The sequence below is a fragment of the Podarcis liolepis genome (assembly GCF_965112155.1).
Source record: "Podarcis liolepis genome assembly, chromosome: 10".
In the NCBI taxonomy this organism is placed as follows: domain Eukaryota; kingdom Metazoa; phylum Chordata; class Lepidosauria; order Squamata; family Lacertidae; genus Podarcis; species Podarcis liolepis.
Window position 1 is genome coordinate 30,702,757 of NC_139562.1, and position 23,484 is coordinate 30,726,240.

General features: G+C 44.7%; 1 protein-coding gene across 2 annotated transcripts in view; it reads left to right on the forward strand.

Moving 5' to 3' along the window:
• The window catches only part of CACNA1I (calcium voltage-gated channel subunit alpha1 I), a 370,432-nt gene that overhangs the window by 200,121 nt on the left and 146,827 nt on the right, over positions 1–23,484 (forward strand). For both annotated transcript variants that reach the window (XM_083462258.1, XM_083462259.1), the window contains 2 exons: positions 21,576–21,688; positions 22,701–22,834. In XM_083462258.1, coding sequence (XP_083318384.1) covers positions 21,576–21,688; positions 22,701–22,834 — 247 coding nt within the window. The remainder of the gene's footprint in view (positions 1–21,575; positions 21,689–22,700; positions 22,835–23,484) is intronic.

Below are 23,484 nucleotides of genomic sequence, written 5' to 3' on the forward strand. Positions count from 1 at the left end.
CAACAGTTACATACATTAAAACAGTGTAAAACAACAATAGCACATACAAAAAATAAGTTGAAATCCAGTACAGGTAAGTAATTCTTATGCCCACTGCCTAGATCCAGCTCCGAGTTGAGGTGACGGAATTTGCAATTTAAATGCTACCAAATCCAGGAAATGCAAACTTCAATTGATCCTTACATTAAAATTTTACCCAACACCTTCATTCTACTTTGCATTAAAAGAAAGTTGACAACTGTACTGAATTATTCTGGAAGCATTTCTGCTTAGCATTATTATTAGGGCTTTTCTACCTACATGTTTAGAACTTTCCTTCCCGCTCTCCCCACCCAACACCCAGGATTGCCAGTTTCCTGGAAAAATGTTGTAGATCAATAAGCGGTAGATATGGGTTAAAATGCATAGCAGTGAGATGAAATATATGCTTTTAGAAACTTAGTAGAGAGGTATATTGAATTGTAGCCCTAATTAATGATGGTGAATTATAAAGGCTAACGTGTATGCATTTGAAGGTCAAGCTAAATAATATTTATGTACTTATTCTGTCTCTGTTGACAGAATTGGGGAATAAGGGTAATTGGGATTACACAAACTGGGACCAAAGTTCTTTGCTGGCCTGTGGACCATGTTGCCAATTTTTAACTGGTCAGTGGCCCTCAGTCACACAACATACTGGACATCTCATAAGTGTGCTTGTCTAATGCATGACAGTCTCTCTCTTCCCATATACCTTTTCTTTGCCCACCTTCTTGGTTGAAATCTGAATAGAGCATCTCAAAGCATTATCTGCTCATGGAGAGAGAATACGATTTCATATCCTAGGGAACTCTCCATAGCCTGCAACCCTATTTCGTTTACCTGGGAGGAAGACCCATTGAACTTAGTAACCCCACAAATTTTGAATGTGCTTCCATCTGGGATCCATTGGAGAACCCTAAATAACCATTTTATTTCCTTGGCTTTCTCTTGATGACTTCTTTTATTTTGTGGCTGATGGATTTAGCTGTATTTTGGCTTTTAATATTTGTGGCTTTTAAATTGTCCCTGGCTTTTATTAATTAATTGTAGTTATTTTCTATTGCTTTTCTTCTGTGTGCCACCTTTGAGAGGGCTTTAGACTTCAAAGCTGTCTATAAATATTTTATATACAATTAAAGAGGACTTACATAGACTTGCAAAGGATTGCATCATTAATCAGACTTTTTACATGCCCCGTAGTCATGGTAATCCCTAGTTGGTCATTTGAAATGGGGCAAAGGCCGAGGAGGCAACAGGGGCTAGAGGGGGGTTGTGAGGAGAGGAAGCAGAATAAGGAAAGAGGGACATGATTTGGGTAGTAGTTTCGAGGCCCCTTTTCTCTGCAAATGACTATGAAGAAAAAATGTGCACTATGAATGCAAATTTCAGATAAGAAGCGTATAAATCAAGTTGGCAAATTGCACAGACTCTGAAATCAGGACCATGATGGTGAGTGCAGAATGTGATAATAAATAAATAAAAATGAAATGAATAAGCAAGCCTAAAGTACTTGCTCGTATGAATAATAGGAGACTTCAGTTACCCAAATGAGTTGCTTGAGTGCCCATTATATGCTGTAAATCTCCTTATGTAACAGTTCATTTTCTTGAAAGTAAGAGCAACAGTAGCACATTCCCAAGGTGAATTAGGATTTTCACAAACGTGTTACAGGTGAACAAGATGTAATATTTTCACATGTCTAGCTGATCTGAGTTGTAGCCCGATTGTGGGGGAAGAATGGGGTTTGTAGTTTTTTAGTTGTCAATCTGTTTGTCTCCTTGGCCCTGGCTGAGCTAGATTGTTTTCAAATCTGCAGCAAGCCAAACAATTCTGAGCAGCATCTTGATTCCTCTTCTTATGGTCACTAGGTCAAGCTTTTATCTGGGTCAGCTGGACCCCGGCTGCTGCCAAGATATTTGACAGCTCCATTAACTATACATGATTATGTCTTGTTGTTGTTCCTGTTATACAGACAAGTTGAATCCATAGCCCCAGTTCAAACTGAAGGTGTCCCCCACACAGAGAGACCATGATAACGTGTGGTGCTGCCCTCGCAGAACTGTTGCAGCAGATGTACTAATTGCGAGAATTGGCTCCTTGGCACTATGGCTGTCTGCTTAGCCACAATGTTTTGTGCAGTTGTGGTGGCCCTTGTTCTGAGCTACTATGAATACACAAATTGTCTCAGTCACATGAATGGCCCCCACATGGAAGAGCTAGTTCTCACAAGCAGTGCCTTTGCCTGAGTGGCAGTCCAGTGACATTTGCTTATTCTGACTTGGTTTGCACATAATGCTAAACCATGGTTTATTAAACTATGTTTTATTTAAATCGTAGCATGTGGTTGTATTCAACTAAGTATTACTCAGAGCAGACTCATTAAAATTAATGGACCTACATTACTGATGGCCTTTAATGTCAGTGGGACTACTTTGAGTATGATTAGCATTGGCTACAACCAATAGTGTTGTATGTGAAGCCTGTTCATCAGGTTAACTATGGTTTGTTTACCAGCAAACCAGAATATGAAGCAAGGGTTTCTTGTTGGCTGAGAAACTTTGATTTGCTTTAACCCAACACCCTTTTCTAACCATACTGTGTTTGACAATGCACCCCAGACACTCATCTGACTACAAAGGCCTGAGGCAAGAGTAGCTGGGAAATAAACCAAAGTTTGGAGAAACTAGCTATGATTTAAGTGATCATCTTTGGGACAAGTTGTCATTAACTTGTGGCTTGTTAAGTAATGGCATAAACAAACAAACAATGGCCAACAAACACATCTGAATAGTGGGAAGCCTTGGTTTCCTCAGTCCAAAATAACTGTTTCCAATTTTCAAGCTATTCTCTTCACTAAGCCGTTGTCTGTAGAAATCCTTTTTCTAAACCATTACAAGCAGATGTGCTTCAGGAATTGTGGATTGTCCTTTTCCTAACTTGCTAAGAATCAAAAGAGAGTTTTCAGAGAAATTGAGATTCTCAGTAGCAGCGAAGAAAATAAGGTCCTCATTTGAGAATTTTCAATTATAATTTCATAGTCATTGTCTCATGCCTTTAATATATTCTGCCTGTGGAGATATAACTTTGGCCCATCTTTGCCTGCCTTTAGGAGATCCTAGAAATTTCTAATCAGGCTGTAGTTTCAGGATGCCTGATATTAGTGCAGGCTTGCAAACAGCCACTTGCCTGGTCAGTTGTGGTAAGTGAGAATTGCCTAGAGACAACTAAGCAGGGAAGCTTTTGTAAATAGGAAGACAGTCAACAGTTTAGGCCTCAAATGCATTTCATAGCTCACAACCTTTTTGTAGAACTTAAAACATGGGCTCACCCTGTTACCTTCTCCAACCTTGTGCCTCCTACATGTTTCGGTCTACAATTCCCAACTTCCTTGACAACTGAACCTGCTGGCTGTTGCTGATGGGAATTGGAGTTCTAAGCATTGAGAGCAGGCATCCCCAACCTTTGGGCCTCCAGATGTTTTGGGCTACAGTTCCCATCATCCCTGACTACTGGTCCTGTTAGCTAGGGATCATGGGAATTGTAGGCCAAAACTTCTGGAGGGCCAAAGGTTGGGGATGCCTGATCTAGAGAACTCCTAATTGGGGAAGGCTGCATAGCAAAGGCAAATTATGTCACTGCTGAACAGCTCTATTTCAGTGTTTCTGTGTTTTCATCTCTCATTAAGGACTTTGTTTCTGGAAGGCTTTCTAACTTGTTACAGTGCCACCTTGTCTGGTGGGAAGATTGGTTTATGAGGCAGTTGATGTCATGACTGGTGAAAACCTACCTTTCTACATTGCTTGCCTTCCATTTCCTGATTGCACTGCATTATAGCCTGCTGTGTAGTCTCTTCTCCAAAAGCTGGAATTATGACTCTTTTTAAAATCTCATTTTTATTTCATTTTTTTCCTGCTACATTGCAATTGCACTAATAAAAAATAAAATAAAAATAAAATAAAAAGCAACTGGTGTGATCACTTTGGCTGCAAAGAGAAAACAATTAATTACAGGGCTGGTTTGCCAGGAGAGATCAGGAAATGATTGATTAATGGGCCAATTTCAGTAATGGCTGTGGCCCAGGAGGGAACAGGAAATGACTTATTAAAGAGCCATTTCAATAATGCCAGGAAAAAATAGGAGCCGCTTCACACACCACAAATTAGGAGAACCTTTATTGATTGACGGCTGCAATCTAAGCAAGTGTTCTGGAGCACAATGGAACTTACTTTTAAGTAAAAGTAGTTATGTTCTTGCCTGTGGAGATGGGCATTGCGGGATTATTATGGGGAATATAAGATATATTAAATCCTGTGTAGAATTTAAGCTTCCAACTTTAATGTGTACTTTTAATTGCTTTTATCATCACCTAAAATATCCAATAAAGATATTACAGGATGTAAGTATTTTAAATAAAATTCACGATTATCTTTTGATGATGCACAGATATAGCAATAGTTGTTGCTGACATCTGTCTGTCTTGGGAGAAAATAGAGGCGTGCACTTTGAGGGGTGAAGTCAAACTATTGGAGGTTGCAGCGCCTGCTCACTGCTATGGAAACATGCCCTGACTGCCTGTCTCCAGACACTGTGATCGTCTGCAAGGAATTCCCACATGGCAGAGTCGATGTTGCCAGCCTTCATGTCTCATTTGCAGGCATCTTTGTAGCATGGAGTTGGCCTGCCAATGGGCTTAGTACCTGAAGCCATCTCCCCATAGAGCACATCCTTGGAAATCCTGCCCTCTTTCCTACTGTGGATGTGACCAAGCCAGCATAGATGTCGCTGAGGTAGAAGTTCAAACATTTTGGGAATGTGGGCTTGGGGGAGCACATTTGTTTGAAACTTTGTCCTGCCACGTGGTACCCTTGTAGAAGGTGTTGAGGCTTTGCACCTGACAGTTGTAAGTGCCCACAATACAGTTCCACAAAGCAACGTGCTCAACATGTAAACCTGGTAGACCTTCACCTTGGTATTGGACGTTAGCGTTGCATTCTCCCATACCCTCTTGGAGAGATGAGCTATTACCGCAGTTGTCCAGCTCAGCATTAGTGAGGAGGTTGCTGGTTATGCTAGAACCCAGGAAGATGAAATTATCTGCCGCCTCAAGCATGTGGTCACCGATGCTGATGCCTGGAGTGCTGGCTGATGGCTAACAACAGTCAACAGGCTGAAAATCTGCATACAGTAAAGCTATAATCACATTAAGCTAGTAACTAATCCTGCAAATAGAATTCCTTGCCATCTGATTCAAGAAGCCGGGTTATTTCCTTTTGCAGCAGCAACATCAAGGTGAAGTCTGCAGATGTGGCTGCAAATTTCCACTGCACCGCAAGAACAAGTTTGCCCAAGCACATTCTCAGGGACAGTGGCGTAGCGTGGTGGGTGCAGGGGGGGCCGACCGCACCGGGCGCAACATCTGGGGTTAGGGTTAGGGGGCGCAAATCCACGGGTTAGGGGGCGCAAATTACTTGCCTTGCCCTGGGTGCTGACAACCCACGCTACGCCACTGCTCAGGGAGGAAGTGTTTCTGAACCAGCATATCTAGTAAAAAAATAAGAAATAGCAGAAATGCAACCTGTTTAATGTACAGGGAAAACAAGCATTTGAATTTACAAACTGTAAACTGTGTAACTGGCCCTTGGAATCCTCCAAGTTTTCAGTGTGTGAAAGCTTTCCTTCTCCTCCAGTATGCTTTTCCCATTCAATTGTTTACAACAGTTCCCAAGCTAAAACCAGCAGCACAATTTTTTTTTACATGATTTTCAACAATACAAGGCAGAAGTTGCCAGACTACTATTAAAAAATGGTCTAGCCTGTTCTATTGCTTCTGGAGCTGAGTGTTATTACCTGTTGGTGTTTGGTGGTTATGCTGCTATTAAAAGCAGTGGAGTGGCCCACTGCAGTGCATTGCTTAAGAGTGCTAGACTAGGATCAGGAATACCCAGCTTCAGATCCCCATTCAGCAATGAAGTTCACTGTGTGACTGTAATAGATAGGCTGGATGTAGAGAAGTGGTGGGAGGCACCATCTGGGAAACCTCCATGGAAACCCCAAGGGAAGAAGGCTCAGTGCCAGTGGATTGGTGGCGGGACGATGATGAGTGGTCAGAGGGAGGAGGAGGAGTTGGACTGGGAGGAGGAGGTGTTGGAAGCTGAAGAGGTAATAGGGTTTAGTGAACAGAACAAGTCTGTGGCATAGAGCAGCCAGAATCAGAGGCAGAATCAAAGGATGGAAAGGAGGAGGGCTAAAAGGCAAAGATGAGGCAGGTTGCTAAAGAAACCAGGGGGTCTCCCTCTCCTGCTGCAACCAGCTCCCCTCCCCTCTGGTCTCCCAGAACCCGTAGGGGTATGAAGAGGATGCAGCATAGACAGACAAGCCGTTGGAGTTTCAGATTGCTTGGGAAGGACCCAGAGGAAAAGGAGACTTAGGCAGCTGTTGGGGGGCGAGGACCTTCAGTCCTTGCAACTGACTCACTGGAGCAAGATCTACTGGGATGAGTTGCTGTGCTCACTAGGTCCGTGTTGTTTTGTTTCTTTGAATAAAAAGTTAACTTCACTGATAGTTTGTGAGCTATTGCTGACCTGCTCTTGAAACCCTCCCTGACAGTGAGCTTGGATCAGTAACAGAGTTGTTTCCTAGTTCTGCTGGATCTCTCAGCGGCCTTTGATACAATCGACCATAACATCCTTCTGGACCGTCTAGAGGGGCTGGGAGCACTGTTATACAGTGGTTTCGCTCCTTCCTCCTGGGCCGTGTTCAGAAAGTGGTGTGGGGGATGAGTGTTCAGACTCCTGGGCCCTCGCTTGTGGGGTGCCTCAGGGTTCCGTCCTCTCCCCCATGCTTTTTAACATCTATATGAAGCCGCTGGGAGAGACCATCAGGAGGTTTGGACTGGGTATCCATCAATATGCAGATAATACCCAGCTCTACCTCTCTTTCAAATCAGAACCAGTGAAGTCGGTGAAGGTCCTGTGTGAGTGCCTGGAGGCGGTTGGAGGATGGATGGCGGCTAATGGATTGAGGTTGAATCCTGACAAGACAGAAGTACTGTTTTTGGGGGACAGGGGGCGGGCTGGTGTGGAGGACTCCCTGGTCCTGAATGGGGTAACTGTGCCCCTGAAGGACCAGGTGCGCAGCCTGGGAGTCATTTTGGACTCACAGCTGTCCATGGAGGCGCAGGTCAATTATGTATCCAGGGCAGCTGTCTACCAACTCCACCTGGTACGCAGGCTGAGACCCTACCTGCCTGTCTCGCCAGAGTGGTGCATGCTCGCCAGAGTGTCTCGCCAGAGTGGTGCATGCTCTAGTTATCTCCCGCTTGGACTACTGCAATGCGCTCTACGTGGGGCTACCTTTGAAGGTGACCTGGAAACTACAACTAATCCAGAATGCGGCAGCTATACTGGTGACTGGGGCGGCCGCCGAGACCACATAACACTGGTCTTGAAAGACCTACATTGGCTCCCAGTACGTTTCTGAGCACAATTCAAAGTGCTGGTGTTGACCTTTAAAGCCCTAAATGGCGGTCTCGGCCCAGTATGCCTGAAGGAGCGTCTCCGCCCCCATTGTTCTGCCCGGACGCTGAGGTCCAGTGCCGAGGGCCTTCTGGCGGTTCCCTCATTGTGAGAAGCAAAGCTACAGGGAACCAGGCAGAGGGCCTTCTCGGTAGTGGCGCCCGCCCTGTGAAATGCCCTCCCATCAGATGTCAAAGCGATAAACAACTACCTGACATTCAGAAGACATCTTAAGGCAGCCCTGTTCAGGGAAGTTTTTAATGTGTGATATTTTAGTGTATTTTTGGTTTCTGTGGAAGCCGCCCAGAGTGGCTGGGGAAGCCCAGCCAGATGGGCGGGGTACAAATAATAAATTATTATTATTATTATAACAATCACTAAGTCTAACCTATCTGGAAGGGTTGTTATTTGGATAAAAAGTGGGGGGATCCACTGAGCACCTTGGAAGAAATATGGGATATATAGTAGATGCAATAAATAGGTAAAGGTAAAGGGACCCCTGACCATTAGGTCTAATCGTAGCCGACTCTGGGGTTGCGGCGCTCATCTCGCTTTATTGGCCGAGGGAGCCGGTGTACAGCTTCTGGGTCATGTGGCCAGCATGACTAAGCCGCTTCTGGCGAACCAGAGCAGCGCACAGAAACACCGTTTACCTTCCCGCTGGAGCGGTACCTATTTATCTACTTGCACTTTGACGTGCTTTCAAACTGCTAGATTGGCAGGAGCAGGGACTGAGCAACGGGAGCTCACCCCGCCGCGGGGATTCGAACCACCGACCTTCTGATCGGCAAGTCCTAGGCTCTGTGGTTTAACCCACAGCGCCACCCACGTCCCTTATGCAATAAATAAATGCCAACAAAAACAAAAGTTGGTAACCCTCCTGCATAAGGCAACTTCATCTGTTCCTAAGTGACTTGGCTGTGGATGTGAATGAATTGAAGAGGGAGGAAGAAAGAGCACTAAAAATAAAGTGAAGGGATAAAATGGATTGGGAGTTCCACACCTGCAACTTTAGAAAGGGTGACTAGGGAGACAAACTGTGGAAGAAGCCCAGAAAAATGGGAAGAGAAAGATCATTCTTCATACCAGTGCTAAACTTTGGAGGGATGAGGAGGCAGGGAATGGCCTGGAGGAGGAAAACTGGGAACTTTAAAATGCACAGAGTCAGCAAGGAGGCAGCTGAAGATCTAATTAGAGGCCCATTTCTGTCAAACTTTGCTGGAGTCAACACAGAGTTGCATCACTGTTAAAGGAGGCTGTCAGAAGAAAACAAGTAAAGCACGGGGAATCCCCTTCAGCGATTATTTGAGCATGCACATGAATTTATCCAGGCCAAAAGAAATATCCTTTACACATGAAAAATTCAAGTGTGGCTAATGGAAGAGACTAACTTTGCCAGCTGAATAGTCTGAGGGATTTTAGGATGCTCAAAAAGGCATCTGCTGAACAAATAGCTAAAGTTATTAGGACAAATAGTAATCTTGTAATAGAAAATGAAGTTACCTGTTAGGCTGTAAAGCAGGCAGGCAGTCAAAGATGATAATGATATATCAGCAAAGCTAAGACACTCCTTAGCTCTTGGTTCTTCTCCTCACCAAACAGAATGAGTACAGAAATACCTATTTCAGTGGTTATTCTTCTCTGGGTGATGCCCTCAAGTAAAGGTGCTTTTGCTGCTGTGTTGATCTCACAAAGGAAGGATGCATAACAACCAAAGTTCAGAATTTGAATTGGGCTCAGCCTCATTGTATGGGTCTGCCAACTGGATTATTTTCCAGCCACAGGTGTTGATAGAAAGAAAGCAGACTTATTGTATAAATCCCGGCTTGGAATTTTATCAGAAAAACTGCTTTGGTACTGGGCCAGGGCTAGACAATGGCCAATTCATGGCCAGCCCAGACATTTTGCTCCATAGGATAGATCAGCAGATCATTATCCATGCTTGCCCCATTGAACATACTGGGACTTGACTTCCAAGTAAACATGCATTGTAAATCCTGAAGACTGACACCGGCTAAGGTGGCCAGATGCAAAAGGGAACAGGACTTCCTGTACAAGAAGAATCCTGCTGGATCTGTCCAAAGGCCTATCTAATCCAGCATCCATTTCTCATCCTAGCCAATCAGTTGCCTATGGAAAGCCTAAAAGTAGGGCCTGATTGCAACAGTGCTCTCTCCACTTGTGATACCCCAGCAACTGTTTTTCAGAGGCATGCTGCCCTCAACAGTGGAGGGAAAACGTAGCCATTGTGGCATTGATAGCCATTGATATTCTTCTCCTCCAATAGTTTTGTCTAATTCTGTTTTAAAGCCATCCATAATTACATCTTATGAGAGTGCTGTATGAAAAGGAAACACTTTGTGTACAAGATGGAGATGTTGCTTATAATGCAATCCAAGCGAGATCTTGAGAGGGTGTGGCGGGCACGGGTAATGCTGAGCCAGTTTGACTATTGAGGCAGCTTCCTAAGTTCCTGTGCTCTGACAGAAGGTATGAAACTCTCATCTGTACACCATTCACCAGTTCCGTCATCTAAAGTCCCACTAACTGTTATCTCCTCAGCCTGATCTGTGCCAAGTTTTCTTTTATTGGCCCTCATCCAGCACATTACTAATTCTGGACAACAGCTTAGGGATTCCACTGCCTCATTGGTATTTGAGAAAAATGAGAACTATTACGAGGACTCATCAGCATACTGATGACACTAAGCTCCAAATTCCCTAATAACCTCCAACAGTGGTTTAATGTAAATGTTTTAAAAGCATATGGAAGAAGACAGAACCACAGGGCAATTCCCAAAGCGTAGAACAGGAGTTCCCCCAACAATACTTTAGGGCCATTTGGCAGTAGGAAAAGGGCCTTTCTCATTTTCAGAGCACAGGTTTTGCATGCAGAAAACCCCACATTCAGTCCCTGCTGGCATCTACAGTTAAAGGAATCAGGTAGCAGGTGGCATGCAAGACCAATGCCTGAGACCCTGGAGAAGATGCTGCCAGCTTGAGTGGGCAGCAGTGGACTAGATCAGTGTTTCCCAACCTTTTTTGGGCAAAAGCACACTTGTTCCATGAAAAAAATCTCGAGGCACACCACCATTACAGTCCCGTGACGTCAGCGCGCAGCGTCACGCCGGGAGGGACATGAATTGCTAGCAAATTACATAATCACCTCCTTGAGGGCTGGCTCATCTTCTCCGAAGGCAGAACCCCATTAATTAACAGCACAGACTCACACCATAGCCAAGACGAGGGGGGAAAACCTCAGTCATGCACAGTCATGCACATGTGGGGGCTAAATGAGGACGAAGACCGGGCAGAGAGCAGGGTTCAAATCACCCCACCTGGCCAGGACAATCCCTGGGTGCTCCCTTGGGCCACTCGCCTGACCCACCTCGCAGGGCTGTTGTTGCGAGGATAACACGGGGAGAACCACGCGCGCCCCCGGGAGCTCCTTGGAGGAGAAAGCGGGCGATGAATGCAATGCACGAAATATATGAGAGGCGACTAGGTTTTGCAGGTGAGGGGCCCCCGCCAGCCTCCGCTTCCAACACCCGGCGCAACGACGCCGAAGTTTCCCCCCGGGCTCGGCTCGGGGAGCAGCGCTGCTCCCCCCCGGCTCCCCTTCGCCCTCCCGGCTCTCTCTGCCGCCCACTGGGGACCCCCCTCACCTGCCAAGTCCGGAGCGCCGGTGGAAGTTGCATGCATGCATGCAGGGTGCCGCGTTGCCATTGCATTGCACTGCACTCCATGCAACGCCTGCACGCATGCATTGCCTTGCACGCCCGCCAAGGGGTCTCCCCGCGGTCCGATGCGTCCCCTCCGGCGCGGATGCAGCATTGCAAAAATAACACACCCCCCCGACGCAGCCCTACCTGGGGGGCAGCCTCCGCCGCTCCGCCTCCGCGGGGATCCCCGGGCTCCATCCTGCCGCCCGATCTCCGCGGGGGCGCAGGCAGGCTGCGCGGGGTCTGCACGGAAGAGTCCCTGCCCGCCCGGCCACCGCCGCTGCGCTCATTCCATGGCCGGGAGAAGAGCGCTTCAAACAAAACGCCCGGCCCGCCAGGCCACGCTGGGAAACGTAGTTCACGCACCCCGCACGGGCGCGGAGCCCAAGGGCGAGGGGACTACGGATCCCGGCAGCCCCCGCACCGGGGACGGAGGGGGAGAGGCCGGGTGCAGGGATGGAGGGACGGGTGGGCGAGCGAGTGAGTGACTGGCAGCCGCCAAGCCTTGGCCGAGAGCCAGGAAGGGCCTCCCCGGAGGAGGAGGAGGAGGGAGGCGCAGAGCGGGAGGGAGGGAGGGAACCCCAGGGGTCATCTAGTGACGGCGCCCCAATCGAAAATTTGACTTTTTAAAAAAAAAATCTTTCGAATTTTTTGATTTTTCCCCGCGGCACACAAGGCAACATCTCGCGGCACACTAGTGTGCCGCGGAACAGTGGTTGGGAAACAGTGGACTAGATAACCAACACTCTGACCAAATATAAGGCAGCGTCCTATGTTCTTCTGAAACCTACAGAAACAGTGCAGAGCAACTCCATCTACAGTGGTACCTCGGGTTACAGACTCCGCTAACCCAGAAATAGTACCTCGGGTTAAGAACTTTGCTTCAGGATGAGAACCGAAATCGTGCTATGGCGGCAGCGGGAGGCCCCATTAGCTAAAGTGGTGCTTCAGGTTAAGAACAGTTTCAGGTTAAGAATGGACCTCCGGAACGAATTAAGTACTTAACCCGAGGTACCACTGTATTTCCAATCCAGCCAGGTGATCTGAAAGGATATCGTGGTTTATGGAATTGAAAGACCTTGACAGGTTCAGAAGGCTAAACAAGGGCACACATAGGCATTGGTAAAGGGTATTCACCAGTGCAACCCAGGCAAAGAATGGAATGGTGTCTCTTTCCCTCTACCCATTCCATTTACAAAAGCCTACTGGACTAGCTGCTGCATCTTACTTCAACACTGACCTGGAGCAGCTGGCGAGCTTAGGGCGGATCAAACAGCGAACATGGCCCCCTGCAGCTCTCAGCCCCTGACTGTTTAAAGGGGTATGGCACTACTTTAAATGTAGAGTGCATATGGGCCCCATGTCAGAGTCAGCCCAGAGGTATAAATGAGGCAAGTGACTTTGACAATGTGTTTGCTCAAACCACAGAGGTTGAAAAATGTTTTGTCTTGGTCTCCACTCCCCACCCAGTTGCAGAGGAGTGAGGAGACCTGATGTCTACTGAAAGCCTACTCCCTTCCCCCTTCACAACCACTGCCCCAGTACATAGGCAAAGAAAGCCTTTGTCCGCAAGAGAAGGGTATTTGAGAAGGAAAATAAATTAGACATTCCTATTCACCCAGACTGACAGATTCAGACTGTGCTGGTGGTGGAGGATTTGTCATGCTGTCACCTGTATTGTATAGAAAACTGGCCAGGATAAGAGAGAGAGGGAGAGAAAGAGAGAGGACAACAGGATGAGTAGAAAGTCAGTAAAATGGTGAGAAGGCAGCCACAGGAGACGTGGCAGAGCCCTTCACTGCCTAGAATTGTCTGATGATTTAACATTCACACCACAAGCCATTGCTTCTGCTCTAAATGAAATATTAACTGTCCTGCAATAAACTCAAGGCATCCTGTTCCTTGTCTAGGTTCTTATATGAAAAGAGACAATAGAGGGCCAATAAGCTACCAAAGATGCTTTGCTGTATTTTATTTTGAAAACTGGTTGGGAAAAAGAAATCCACGTTTCAGAGGCCTTTGTTAGTTTTCAGGAGATGTCTGAAAGTAGGCAGGGATTATTCTTGCTGAGCCTCTACTGGCAGGGAGTTCCACAGGGCAGGGCCTGTCACATGAAAAATTTGGTCTTAGTAAAAGCTGAGCAAACCTCAGCAGTGCCCCATCAGAGGATCTCCATGACTGAAGTGGAGCATAAGGAATCAGGTGGTCCTTAAGACACTATGTGGGGTTTTGTGAATTAAGACATATATAAATTTGCTGTGTGTGTAGATGCTTTGTGCTATACTTGTGAGGAAGTATACTTGTGCTATACTTGTGAGGAGAGCCAGTGTGGTGTAGTGGTTAAGAGCGGTAGTCTCGTAATCTGGGGAACTGGGTTCGCGTCTCTGCTCCTCCACATGCAGCTGCTGGGTGACCTTGGGCTAGTCACACTTCTCTGAAGTCTCTCAGCCCCACTCACCTCACAGAGTGTTTGTTGTGGGGGAGGAAGGGAAAGGAGAATGTTAGCCGCTTTGAGACTCCTTAAAGGGAGTGAAAGGCGGGATATCAAATCCAAACTCCTCCTCCTCCTCCTCTTCTTCTTCTTCTTCTAGAAGAAAGGCCTTGGTGGGCTAGTTGTTGCTCCTCTCTGGTCCAATAATCCAATCAGGAAGGTCATTAGTCACTTTATATTACAGGTAGCAGAAGTTGGATTGAGATCCAGCGCTTTGTGTGATGGCTGTTCCTAACAATTCTTAAGTTTAGTACTTGTAAATAAACCTCAGATATGAATTAATTGTGCTGCGGGCCTCGTATGATTTGTGCTGTTTGTGTGTGTTTTTGTAGATGTTTGTCTCATTAAATACACATATGGGGGCCAAATCAGCACTGGCATGTATTTTAAAGAGAAAAGCACCTACAAAAATACATGCATAGAAAGTTCAAATGATTTTTTAGCCAGGGAGATCCAGTGGAGTGCAAAATGCTGGAAACTTTTGGCTACATTCAGTGTGTAATTTAAGGGTTAGTTCTGTTCTGAGTGTTAGCTACCCAAGAGGTGTATGTGTTGTTGTGGAGAAGCTTTTCCTCTGTCTGGTTGGTTGAATGTCTTTCTGTTGTATACAAAGTCTGAAGTAAATAAAGTATAAATCTCTTCAATTGATATACTGCTTCTGCTCTGTTTTCCTCAGTTAAGTGTAGCAGGATTTCTTTTCTATCTGTATTCTGTCTGCATTATTTAAGTAATTTTTTTAACACAAAAAGGGATTGTTTGAAGTTGGCATGAGTCTAAGTGAGGACATGAACCCAGCTTTTCCAGGTCTAAGTATAGCGTTCAGTGTACTCGATCACAACGTTCACACCCATGAACCAAACTACTAGGAAATGATGAAAAGGTTTTTTAAAAATAGATTGAGGTGGGGTTAGCTCAGGCATATGTTACAGAATTTGATGCTGATGCACGTATGCATTATCACTGTTTTATGTTCACTCCCCATTTATGACCTGTAATGTTCCTGGGACTCTTTAAGTGTCTCAGATGTTATTGCTTTTAGCAGTTGACAGTCCCAAGCTCTACCCATATATTTCAGAATAGAAATGATGGCCTTATTAAGAGTCACAGCTGGATCCGAGCCAATCACTAGCTGAGGGGAGAAGCAAGAGGCGATTGGCAGTAATTGTCACCAAAATGGAAAGGGAATTATGAATCTGGTTCATACATGTTCTTTCAGATGGAACCAACTGCAGTGACTTTTCGCCGAGAAATTAAAATTAATGGTCTTCCTTTCCGGACCATCATTTTATTTATTCATTTGTATTATGTGGGAATAAGGTGCAAAGCTACTGGAGCAGAACCAATGCAGCAGGAAGTAGAGGACTAAGAGAAAAGTAGGAGGGGAGGCGTTTGATCCAGAAAGAAGAACTGCAGAAGCGTTTAAAGTGGAGTGTGTAAATTATGGTTTAATTGGAGTAGTCCATCTTCCAGTCACAAGTTATTATAAAATAAGACATAAACCTTTGTTTCCTTAAGGACATGAACTACCTGCGAACGGATGGTATTTTAGGAAGAAACTTCCCCTTAGGGTGCGTGATTACATAATCGTTCACAATAGGGTTTCTTGCGAGTTCCTGGGAACCATCTGGTGCATGGCATGACCAGAAAGAGGATATTGGTCCAACAGACAGTCTAATCCAGTGTGACAATTCCTGTGTTCTTGCCTTTGATTATTTATTTATTTTAAATACTGCCCAGCTATAGAGACCAGCTCTGTCTCAAAAGGTTACCGACTTCTGTATGCCTCTGAGGGAGGGAGGAAGGGAGGGATTTAGCAGGACAGAGAAAAAGATTAACAGCAGGAACGTGGACAGCCAGGATGGTGGGAGCGAGAAAAGGAAAGTTCATTGCTAATTAGAAAACTTGAACTGAGGAAAGTTAATTAGTAATGAAACTTCTGACTGAATGATGTGGATTTTGAATACCGGCTTTGTCAGAAGTTGAAATTAATTACACGCTTAGATACAGGAGAGGGTTTGGGGGTGGCGAGGGGGAAGAGAAATAGAAAGGGGTGGAGAATGAGATACAGCAAAAAGCAGGATTATAAACCTGGTTCAAGTTTGTTGCCGTGGTGACTAGAGATAGTCCCTGTGGCTGACAGTGGTGAGACACATTGAAGGAAGCAGATAGTTATAATTAACCCTTTCTGAATGCTCTTGATTCCGTGTGTGTGTAGGTGGATAGGACATGGAGAGAGATTTACAGAGTTCTATTTTTCTCACTTGACTTCTTTTATCTCTCGTCATTCCTTTTGGACATGCTGGAATTGGTCATATAAATATTTAAGCCCCTCCATGACTGATACGGCTTTTCACTCAATTTATGCTAAATTTTGCCTGTGGTGCCACAGACTGAAGGGTGTGTGTGAAAGTCACCCACTGCCCCAAAGGGACAGCAGAGGATTCTGACAAAAACAGGAGTGGAAATTGTCCAGAACTAAGATCGATCCAGCAAATACAATTGGTTTTCACTGTCTGAAAATGATACATAATCGATTATGTCTCTGTGCCCAAATTCGCATTGTGTTTCCTCTGAAATGAATAGGGTGGAATAATGTAACGGCAATGTAACTTATGTAATGACTGTAATTCATTACTTGATTTATGTAATTTCACCACAGCAGACAGCAAGATGAATAACATAGTTTTTGGCAGAAACCCAACGGCAGCAGAATGGAAACAGAGCTGTGTGTGTCGACCACAGGGTGGAACAGAAAGCGATGCCCAAAGTTACTTGAGAAGAGGGATTGATTGTTAAAATACTTAGAACTGTATCTTTGTGAGGGGAATAGGGATCTCCTAACAACTCCCAGGACCCATAACAAACTACAGTTCCCAGGATTCTTTGATGGAAGCCAGGACTGTTTCAAGTGGCATGATAATGCTTTCAAGGTATTGTGCAAATGGAGGCATAGCATATGAGAAGAGCTTTGCTGGCCTATCTAGTCTAGCATCTTGTTTCTCACAGTGGCCAGCCAAGTGGCCCTGGAAGTCCACAAGCAGGAGAATAGCCTCTTCCTGCTCTCTCCATCTCAGATGAAGCATTTAAAAGGAAATTTACACACACAACTTGAGTTTCCAACCCATTTACTCACTATTTTTTTAAAAAGAAAGTCTCATTGAAATCAATGGAGCTTACTTTTGAGTAGACATGCACAGGATTGCACTGTTGAAAAGGTTTCATGCTTCCATGTGACTGTCAAAGTTAGATGGTGTCTGCTGCTTAAGTAACTGCTGAGAAGATCCTGCTGATCTGACCAACCTGTGTTACTCATTTTGTAGTTATGTATCTGTCCTGAGGTTTATATATTTGGTATAAATTAAAATAAAGATACAGCGATGTTATCCTGGTCATCTATGTGCATTTCACCTCTGAAGTATCCATTCTGCATCATTAGACTGCCAAGTGATAGTCTGGAATACTTTTTTGCAATCTTCAAACAATTTAACACAGACAGGAGAACTGGCACACAGCGTATTGCTGCCTCTCCGGAGCAAAATGCAGGGCAGAGGACCATTGAGTTTGGCTGCTGAAACATTCCTGGACAAAAACCGAAGCCAAGGCAGATCAGGTTCCGCTACCAGCTTCTCTTCCCTGAGGGAACGTACATATGTTTGTTCCAAGCTTTTGGTGGATGGAAACTGGAACTGTTCCTGTTCTGCAATGCCAGTAGGAATTCAAGATGTCGGGACAGTTATGTTGAAAGGAGTTCCTCATTTTACGGTTGCTTATTTTAGAACTTAAGAGGGTACACTGTAAATTATGTATAGACCTTATATGAGAAATGTAGAACTTTCTGGAACATAAGCTGCAAGTCCCCAATTCCCTTTATATAGATTGGAAAAATGGAGCTGTATATTTCAAAAACTTATGGAGAATCTCTCTCAGTGAGTCTTCTTCTCAGAGATGCATCTTAACTGCACTCCTCCATGGGATTTCCTCTCCTGCCCACAATGTCCAGAGTTAAGGGGGCAGGTTTTGCCCTGCCATGGTAACATCCCTAAGTGTCTGCCCTTTCCTTTCTCCATAGTGTTGAATAGAGCAATCACTTAAATGAGCAAAAGAAATGGGGTATGTTTGTGGAAATCACTAGGGTGGGAGACTCAATCCAGTACTATACATACATGTGCGGGAACGTGTGGCGCTGTGGTCTAAACCACTGACCTTCTTGGACTTGTTGATCAGAAGGTCGGCGGTTTGAATCTGCGTGATGGAGTGAGTTCCTGTTGCTCTGTCCCAGCTTCTGCCAACCTGGCAGTTTGAAAGCACACCAGTGCAAGTAGATAAATAGGTACTGCTGTGGTGGGAAGCTAAATGGCAGCCACTGTTTAGTCATGCTGGCCACATGACCCAGAAAGCTGTCTGTGGACAAACGCTGGCTCCCTTGGCCTGAAGCGAGATGAGCGCCGCATCCCATAGTCGCCTTTGCCTGGACTTAACTGTCCAGGGGTACTTTACCTTTTAACTTTACCTTTTTATTGGGCTGTTGCACATGCATTTTCCCAGACTTAAAACCTCTGTTGATGTGTTTGGGAAGAAGACAAAGGGCAGCAGTGGTCTGGATTCAGCCTTCCCAATTTCCCCAAACCAATTATCAGTACAATGCCACATCCAACCAGAGATACGCTAAGGGTGTTTGCTTTTCTGCGTTCATGGTCTTAAACTGAATCAGGGCATGAAATTCAGTCCCATTAGATTCAGTAGCATGTGCATCCTTTACCACTTTAGGATTAGGACATAAGCCTGCAAGCACATCTGTTTGGAAGGAAGCAGGTAAGTAAATGCATTCAGGAATGAACTATCAAGTTGCATTCCTCTACTTGCTTCTCCTTATATCTTTCTCAGCCTATTTGCTATTCCCACTGAGCAACAGACTGCAGCGTATCTTAAATCTTCCTCAAAACTGTGCATTCTAGTAAAACCCGGTCTCCTTTTATCTGTATAGATGTTGATTGTAATATTCATGGGTTTCAGTAGCTCTTTACAAGGAGGAATAATAGGGGCTTTATTCTCATTTAAATGAAATTTAAATGTATAAGCTACAAAACAAAGGGCATTAAAGCACTTTCATTGAATTTAGGGCTGCTTGCCAGTGCAACAGCAATTTAGAAAACTTTTAGCAGAAATGTAAATCTGGATTTAGGATAGTTCAGTCTGGGAAGGGGGAAAATCAGTGCAGGATTATATAGAATAAAAAGGGGTGTAAATAATAATCCATGCTTTTGTGTGTTTCCAGTGCTTCATAATACACAAAGAGAAGTGGCATTTAGTGAAATCTGCAAAGTCATTTTGGGTGGGGGGACTATCAGAAAACTACAATAAAATGACTCCGAGTCTCTGGCTATTGATTATTAGGCATTATCTTGGTATGAGCCTCCAGAAATGAATGTTTTGCCATTTAGTCTGATAAGCATCTGCCAGGGCAACATGCAGCAGCTAGGAAAACAATTACAAGGGCTATCAATCCTCATGCTTTAGGATGTTTACTGATTACCAGCTGGGGTAAAGAAACATATTTTTCCCCTAGTTAAAGTGTAGCATAATTAAGCCCATTATGGAAGTTGCATCCAGCTTTGGTCACTGTTGGGAGCAAAATAACGGTTTAGATGAACCAGTGTTCTGTTCCTTCCAGTGTGGCAATTGGAAGAAATTAGTATCCCTAATTTCTTGTGAGAGAGAGGAAGAGAAGACTCATTTGAAAGCAATCTAGTTTTCATTGGCCTCCACTGTAGGATAGACAATTCCTCCAAACCAATCTTTCCTCTCTAATTTCTTCAATCTATTGCTTCAGTGTGGACATACACCTCAAGCAGGCACTTCTTCCTCATTTGCTGCTGAGAAATGATTTACAGAATTTTGGATGCAGAAAGGGGCAACCAAAATGCCTAAGGGTCTGAAGCAACTCCCCTATGGGGAAAGAGTTTTGGGGAGAAAAGCAAGTAATTGTGGTATGGAGATGAAGATGGCATGGTATGGAGAAAGATACAGATAAAATTTCATTATTATTATTATTATTATTATTATTATTATTATTATTATTATTACCAAACAGAAACCGAGGGGCATCTTGTGAAGCTGAATGATGGGAGATTCAGGATAGACAAAAAACAAGTGTTTCTTTAAGCAACACATGGTTAAACTTGGACAGCTTTAAAAGTGAATTATTCAAATTCAGGTTAAGGCTATCTATGGCCACTAGTCAGGATGACCTCCAGGATCAGAAGCGGTATGCCTCTGAAGACCGTTTGCTGGGGAGCAACGGGAGGAGAGAGAGCTGTTGCGCTCATGCCCTGCTTGTAGACTTCCCAGAGATATCTGGTTGGCTACTGTGGAAAACATCATGCTTGATTAGATGAGCCTTTGCTCTGATCCAGCAGTTCTTAAGAAATAAAAAGATTGCACAGATATGGAAACGCCAGTAGAAGGGGACAGGCCTCAAAACATTGGGATGTATTGATAATGGATGGATTAATTCACCAAATTACAAGTCAACACAGGAGGCAGAAATCCAATTGTTTTACTGCAGTGCAGTAACTCAGAGCAGGGCTTTTAGTGTGGCTGTCCCTTTCCTGTGGAATAGCATTTCTGTTGAGATACAACAGGTGCCCGGTATCTGCACTTTCCAGAAACAACGGATGACATATTTGTTTCCAACAAGCTTTCCCAATTGAATGAATGTGTTACTGCCATGGGTGTCTACTTTGTATTGTTTTTAACATTACTTTTCTGTTATTTTCCATGCTGTTTTAAACTGGTTTTTAGCTGTTTTTATTATATTTTCTACTTCGCCTTCTATGTATGTGGAAGGCAATTAATAATAATAATGATTGGAAGCAGAATCTCTGAACTTGGCCCTCTTCAGGCGCTGTCAAACTCATCGCAATGATCACTCAAGGGAGGAGAGCAGCACTATGCACATTCGCCCTGACCCTCTCCAAGGCTGCTCACGAGTTGAAGGCATGTCAGCTGCAGGACAACCTGCCAAATTCACATAGGCTGTTCCCATGAGCTGAAACCTACATACATTTGGCAGACTCCTTAGCTGCAGATGTGGCCTCAACCCATGGAAGTGGTTGGCATGGGGTGTTAACACACAACCCTGCTTGTCTGCCAATGCATGAAGAGGGTTTATATGTTTGTACCAAGTGTGTTGAATGATACTGCTTTTGGTTGATGTTATTTGATGCTAAGTGAACCATAATAAATGTGAGGAGAATTGTAACTGTAAGTTATAATATATTTTGTCATTTGTGGGGCGGGGGGAGGGTTGTTTATTGAGTTTTCTTAATGGGCGAGATGGAAAGAAAATAAATTGATGCTACAAAAAGGGAAAAGAAAGAATCCTCCTCATATAAACCTACTGTTCTGGTGTTCTTTCCAGCCTATGCATGCAGAATGTCATAAAATATGTTTATTATATCTGGTTTGAAAAGGATTTATCAGACGCTTAAAAATTGATGTTTGCGTTTTATCATGTTGAATATTGCATTCAGATTTACATTCATACAGGACTTTGCTTTATTCCATGTGATTTCCTCCTTCCTCCATCAGCAACCTGAAGTGGTTTTACTCAGGAACAGATTTACCACCTGATGTATAATTTGTATGAAGCCCCTTTGGTCTGGTGGTGTACCCGCTGCATAGCCTGAAGTGAGGTGTTTGAGGGATTTGTTTTTGTTGTGTATGGGATTTGTATGTGTGTTTTAAATGCTTTTATTCTGCCAGAACTTGGACTTGGTTGCACTCTTTGTGGCTGAGTGTTTTTCCTTGACTTTATTTCTTCCTCCCACTTGGTTTGAGTTTGTCAGTATGATGGTGATCCTACTGAATTGTGTGACCCTTGGGATGTACCAGCCTTGTGATGATATGGACTGCCTCTCCAACAGATGTAAAATTTTGCAGGTAAGTAACTCCTTCTCCATAATGGCAGTAGGTGAACCACCATGTTGCCCCCTCTAACCCACCCGCTTGGGGTTTCTCAGACTGCCAAGCCACTCTTGCTTCAGAGTAGATTGGTGAACCCTTTGTTCTCAAAACTTGGGAGCCTGGTTTATCACAGGTTTATCCTGTAGGTTTCTACCATCTCCCTTCCTTTGCCCTGTACACAAATAACACAGGCAACACTGCTGTTTCTTCCCTTCTCCCCTACAACAGAATGAGGGGAGGAAAGAGCCACCCTCTTCCTTGCCTGCCTTAGCAATACTTCTGGCTTCTCTGTCTGAACCAGCACATCTGCTTTTGTGCTTTCCAATGCAAGACCAGACCACATTGCTGCTACAAGAAGTGATTGCTGCCATTTACAACAATGAAACATCCCAAATACAGTGTAGAATAATGTTATGTCAGTGTATGTTTATGTCAGGGAACTGCCATCAGCTCAGAGCTGGGAGGTGGAAGGGCAGTTGTGTTATAGGGAACCTCCGAAAATCTTGCGAAGCAGTTCCTCCTCTGGCGAGGACGGAAGCCCCATCTCCAGTGGAGAGGAAGTGGTGGGAGCAGGGGATGCTAGGGAGAGCCTCAACACAGAGCCTGAGCAAACCGGAGGGGAGAGAAGTACCCTTTTGCCAGCGCCCATGCTGCACAGTAGGTTTAGGCGCAGGGAAGGGAGGAGAAGGTTGGAGGTCATGCGACTGTTATTCTGGGGGAGGTATAAGGACCGCCCACTCCCAGATTCTGCTAGCGAGTGAGCCAGACATGAACCTGCGACGCTCTTCACTGTAAATAGTTTTCACTAATAATAAAGACAGGTTGGAGTCTTGCCTGTTTGCTCTCGAGCAACCACACCAGCACCTGACAGTTTGTTCTGAGTATTGAAATTAAGACTTGCTCAAAATGTTGTCAAGTATAAGGTAGAGGGAAAATAGCCGTGGAGACAAGTTGAAACCCACCTCACTTATTCTTATGGGTCTTTCAGGTTTTTGACGATTTCATCTTCATTTTCTTTGCTATGGAGATGGTTTTTAAAATGGTGGCCTTGGGGATCTTTGGCAAGAAATGCTACCTTGGAGACACTTGGAACCGGCTGGATTTCTTCATTGTTATGGCTGGGTAAGTTCCTGCCTTCTTTTTGAAATTCTGAGAACCGTTGGATAAAAGCTGTCAATATGGGAACTGGGCACTATCTATCAGCGTGCTTTGAACACAGTGCAGGGCCAAGCCAAGTATGAATATAGATTTGAATCTCATATACTTCAGTCTGTGGTCTCATTGCTCCTCTTGAGTTCTGTGTAAATAGGCTGCATCCAGGAGAATAGCCTGTCTGGAGCTGGATGGTAGGTTCATTCAACTCTGTTCTGCCCTGATACCTTATGGCCAGCTCTCTGTAAAAGATGGATATGTGTTGTGGGGAAAAATGCAATAAGTCTGTGCTTACAGAAGAGACAGAAACACATGTACTCCCCACAGAGATCCCTGTAATATATGGCTCCCCTCTGGGCATAATTATGGGCACTTGCTGGAAAATATAAGGCACGGAAGTAAGGCAGGTGGGAACAGAGAAGAATCTCCTTGATCAAATCGGTGTCGGTTTTTTTTTTACAGTGTTGGCATTCAGAGCATCTTCATAAAAAAAACAAACCCAAAACATTGTGCTTCTGCCTTTGCATCCTATTGGCCCACCTAAGCACACCTCAGGGACATGTTGACATTTGAGTGTTTTTAACAGCCAAGTTGCTATAGTAAAGTGCTAGTTTCCACTT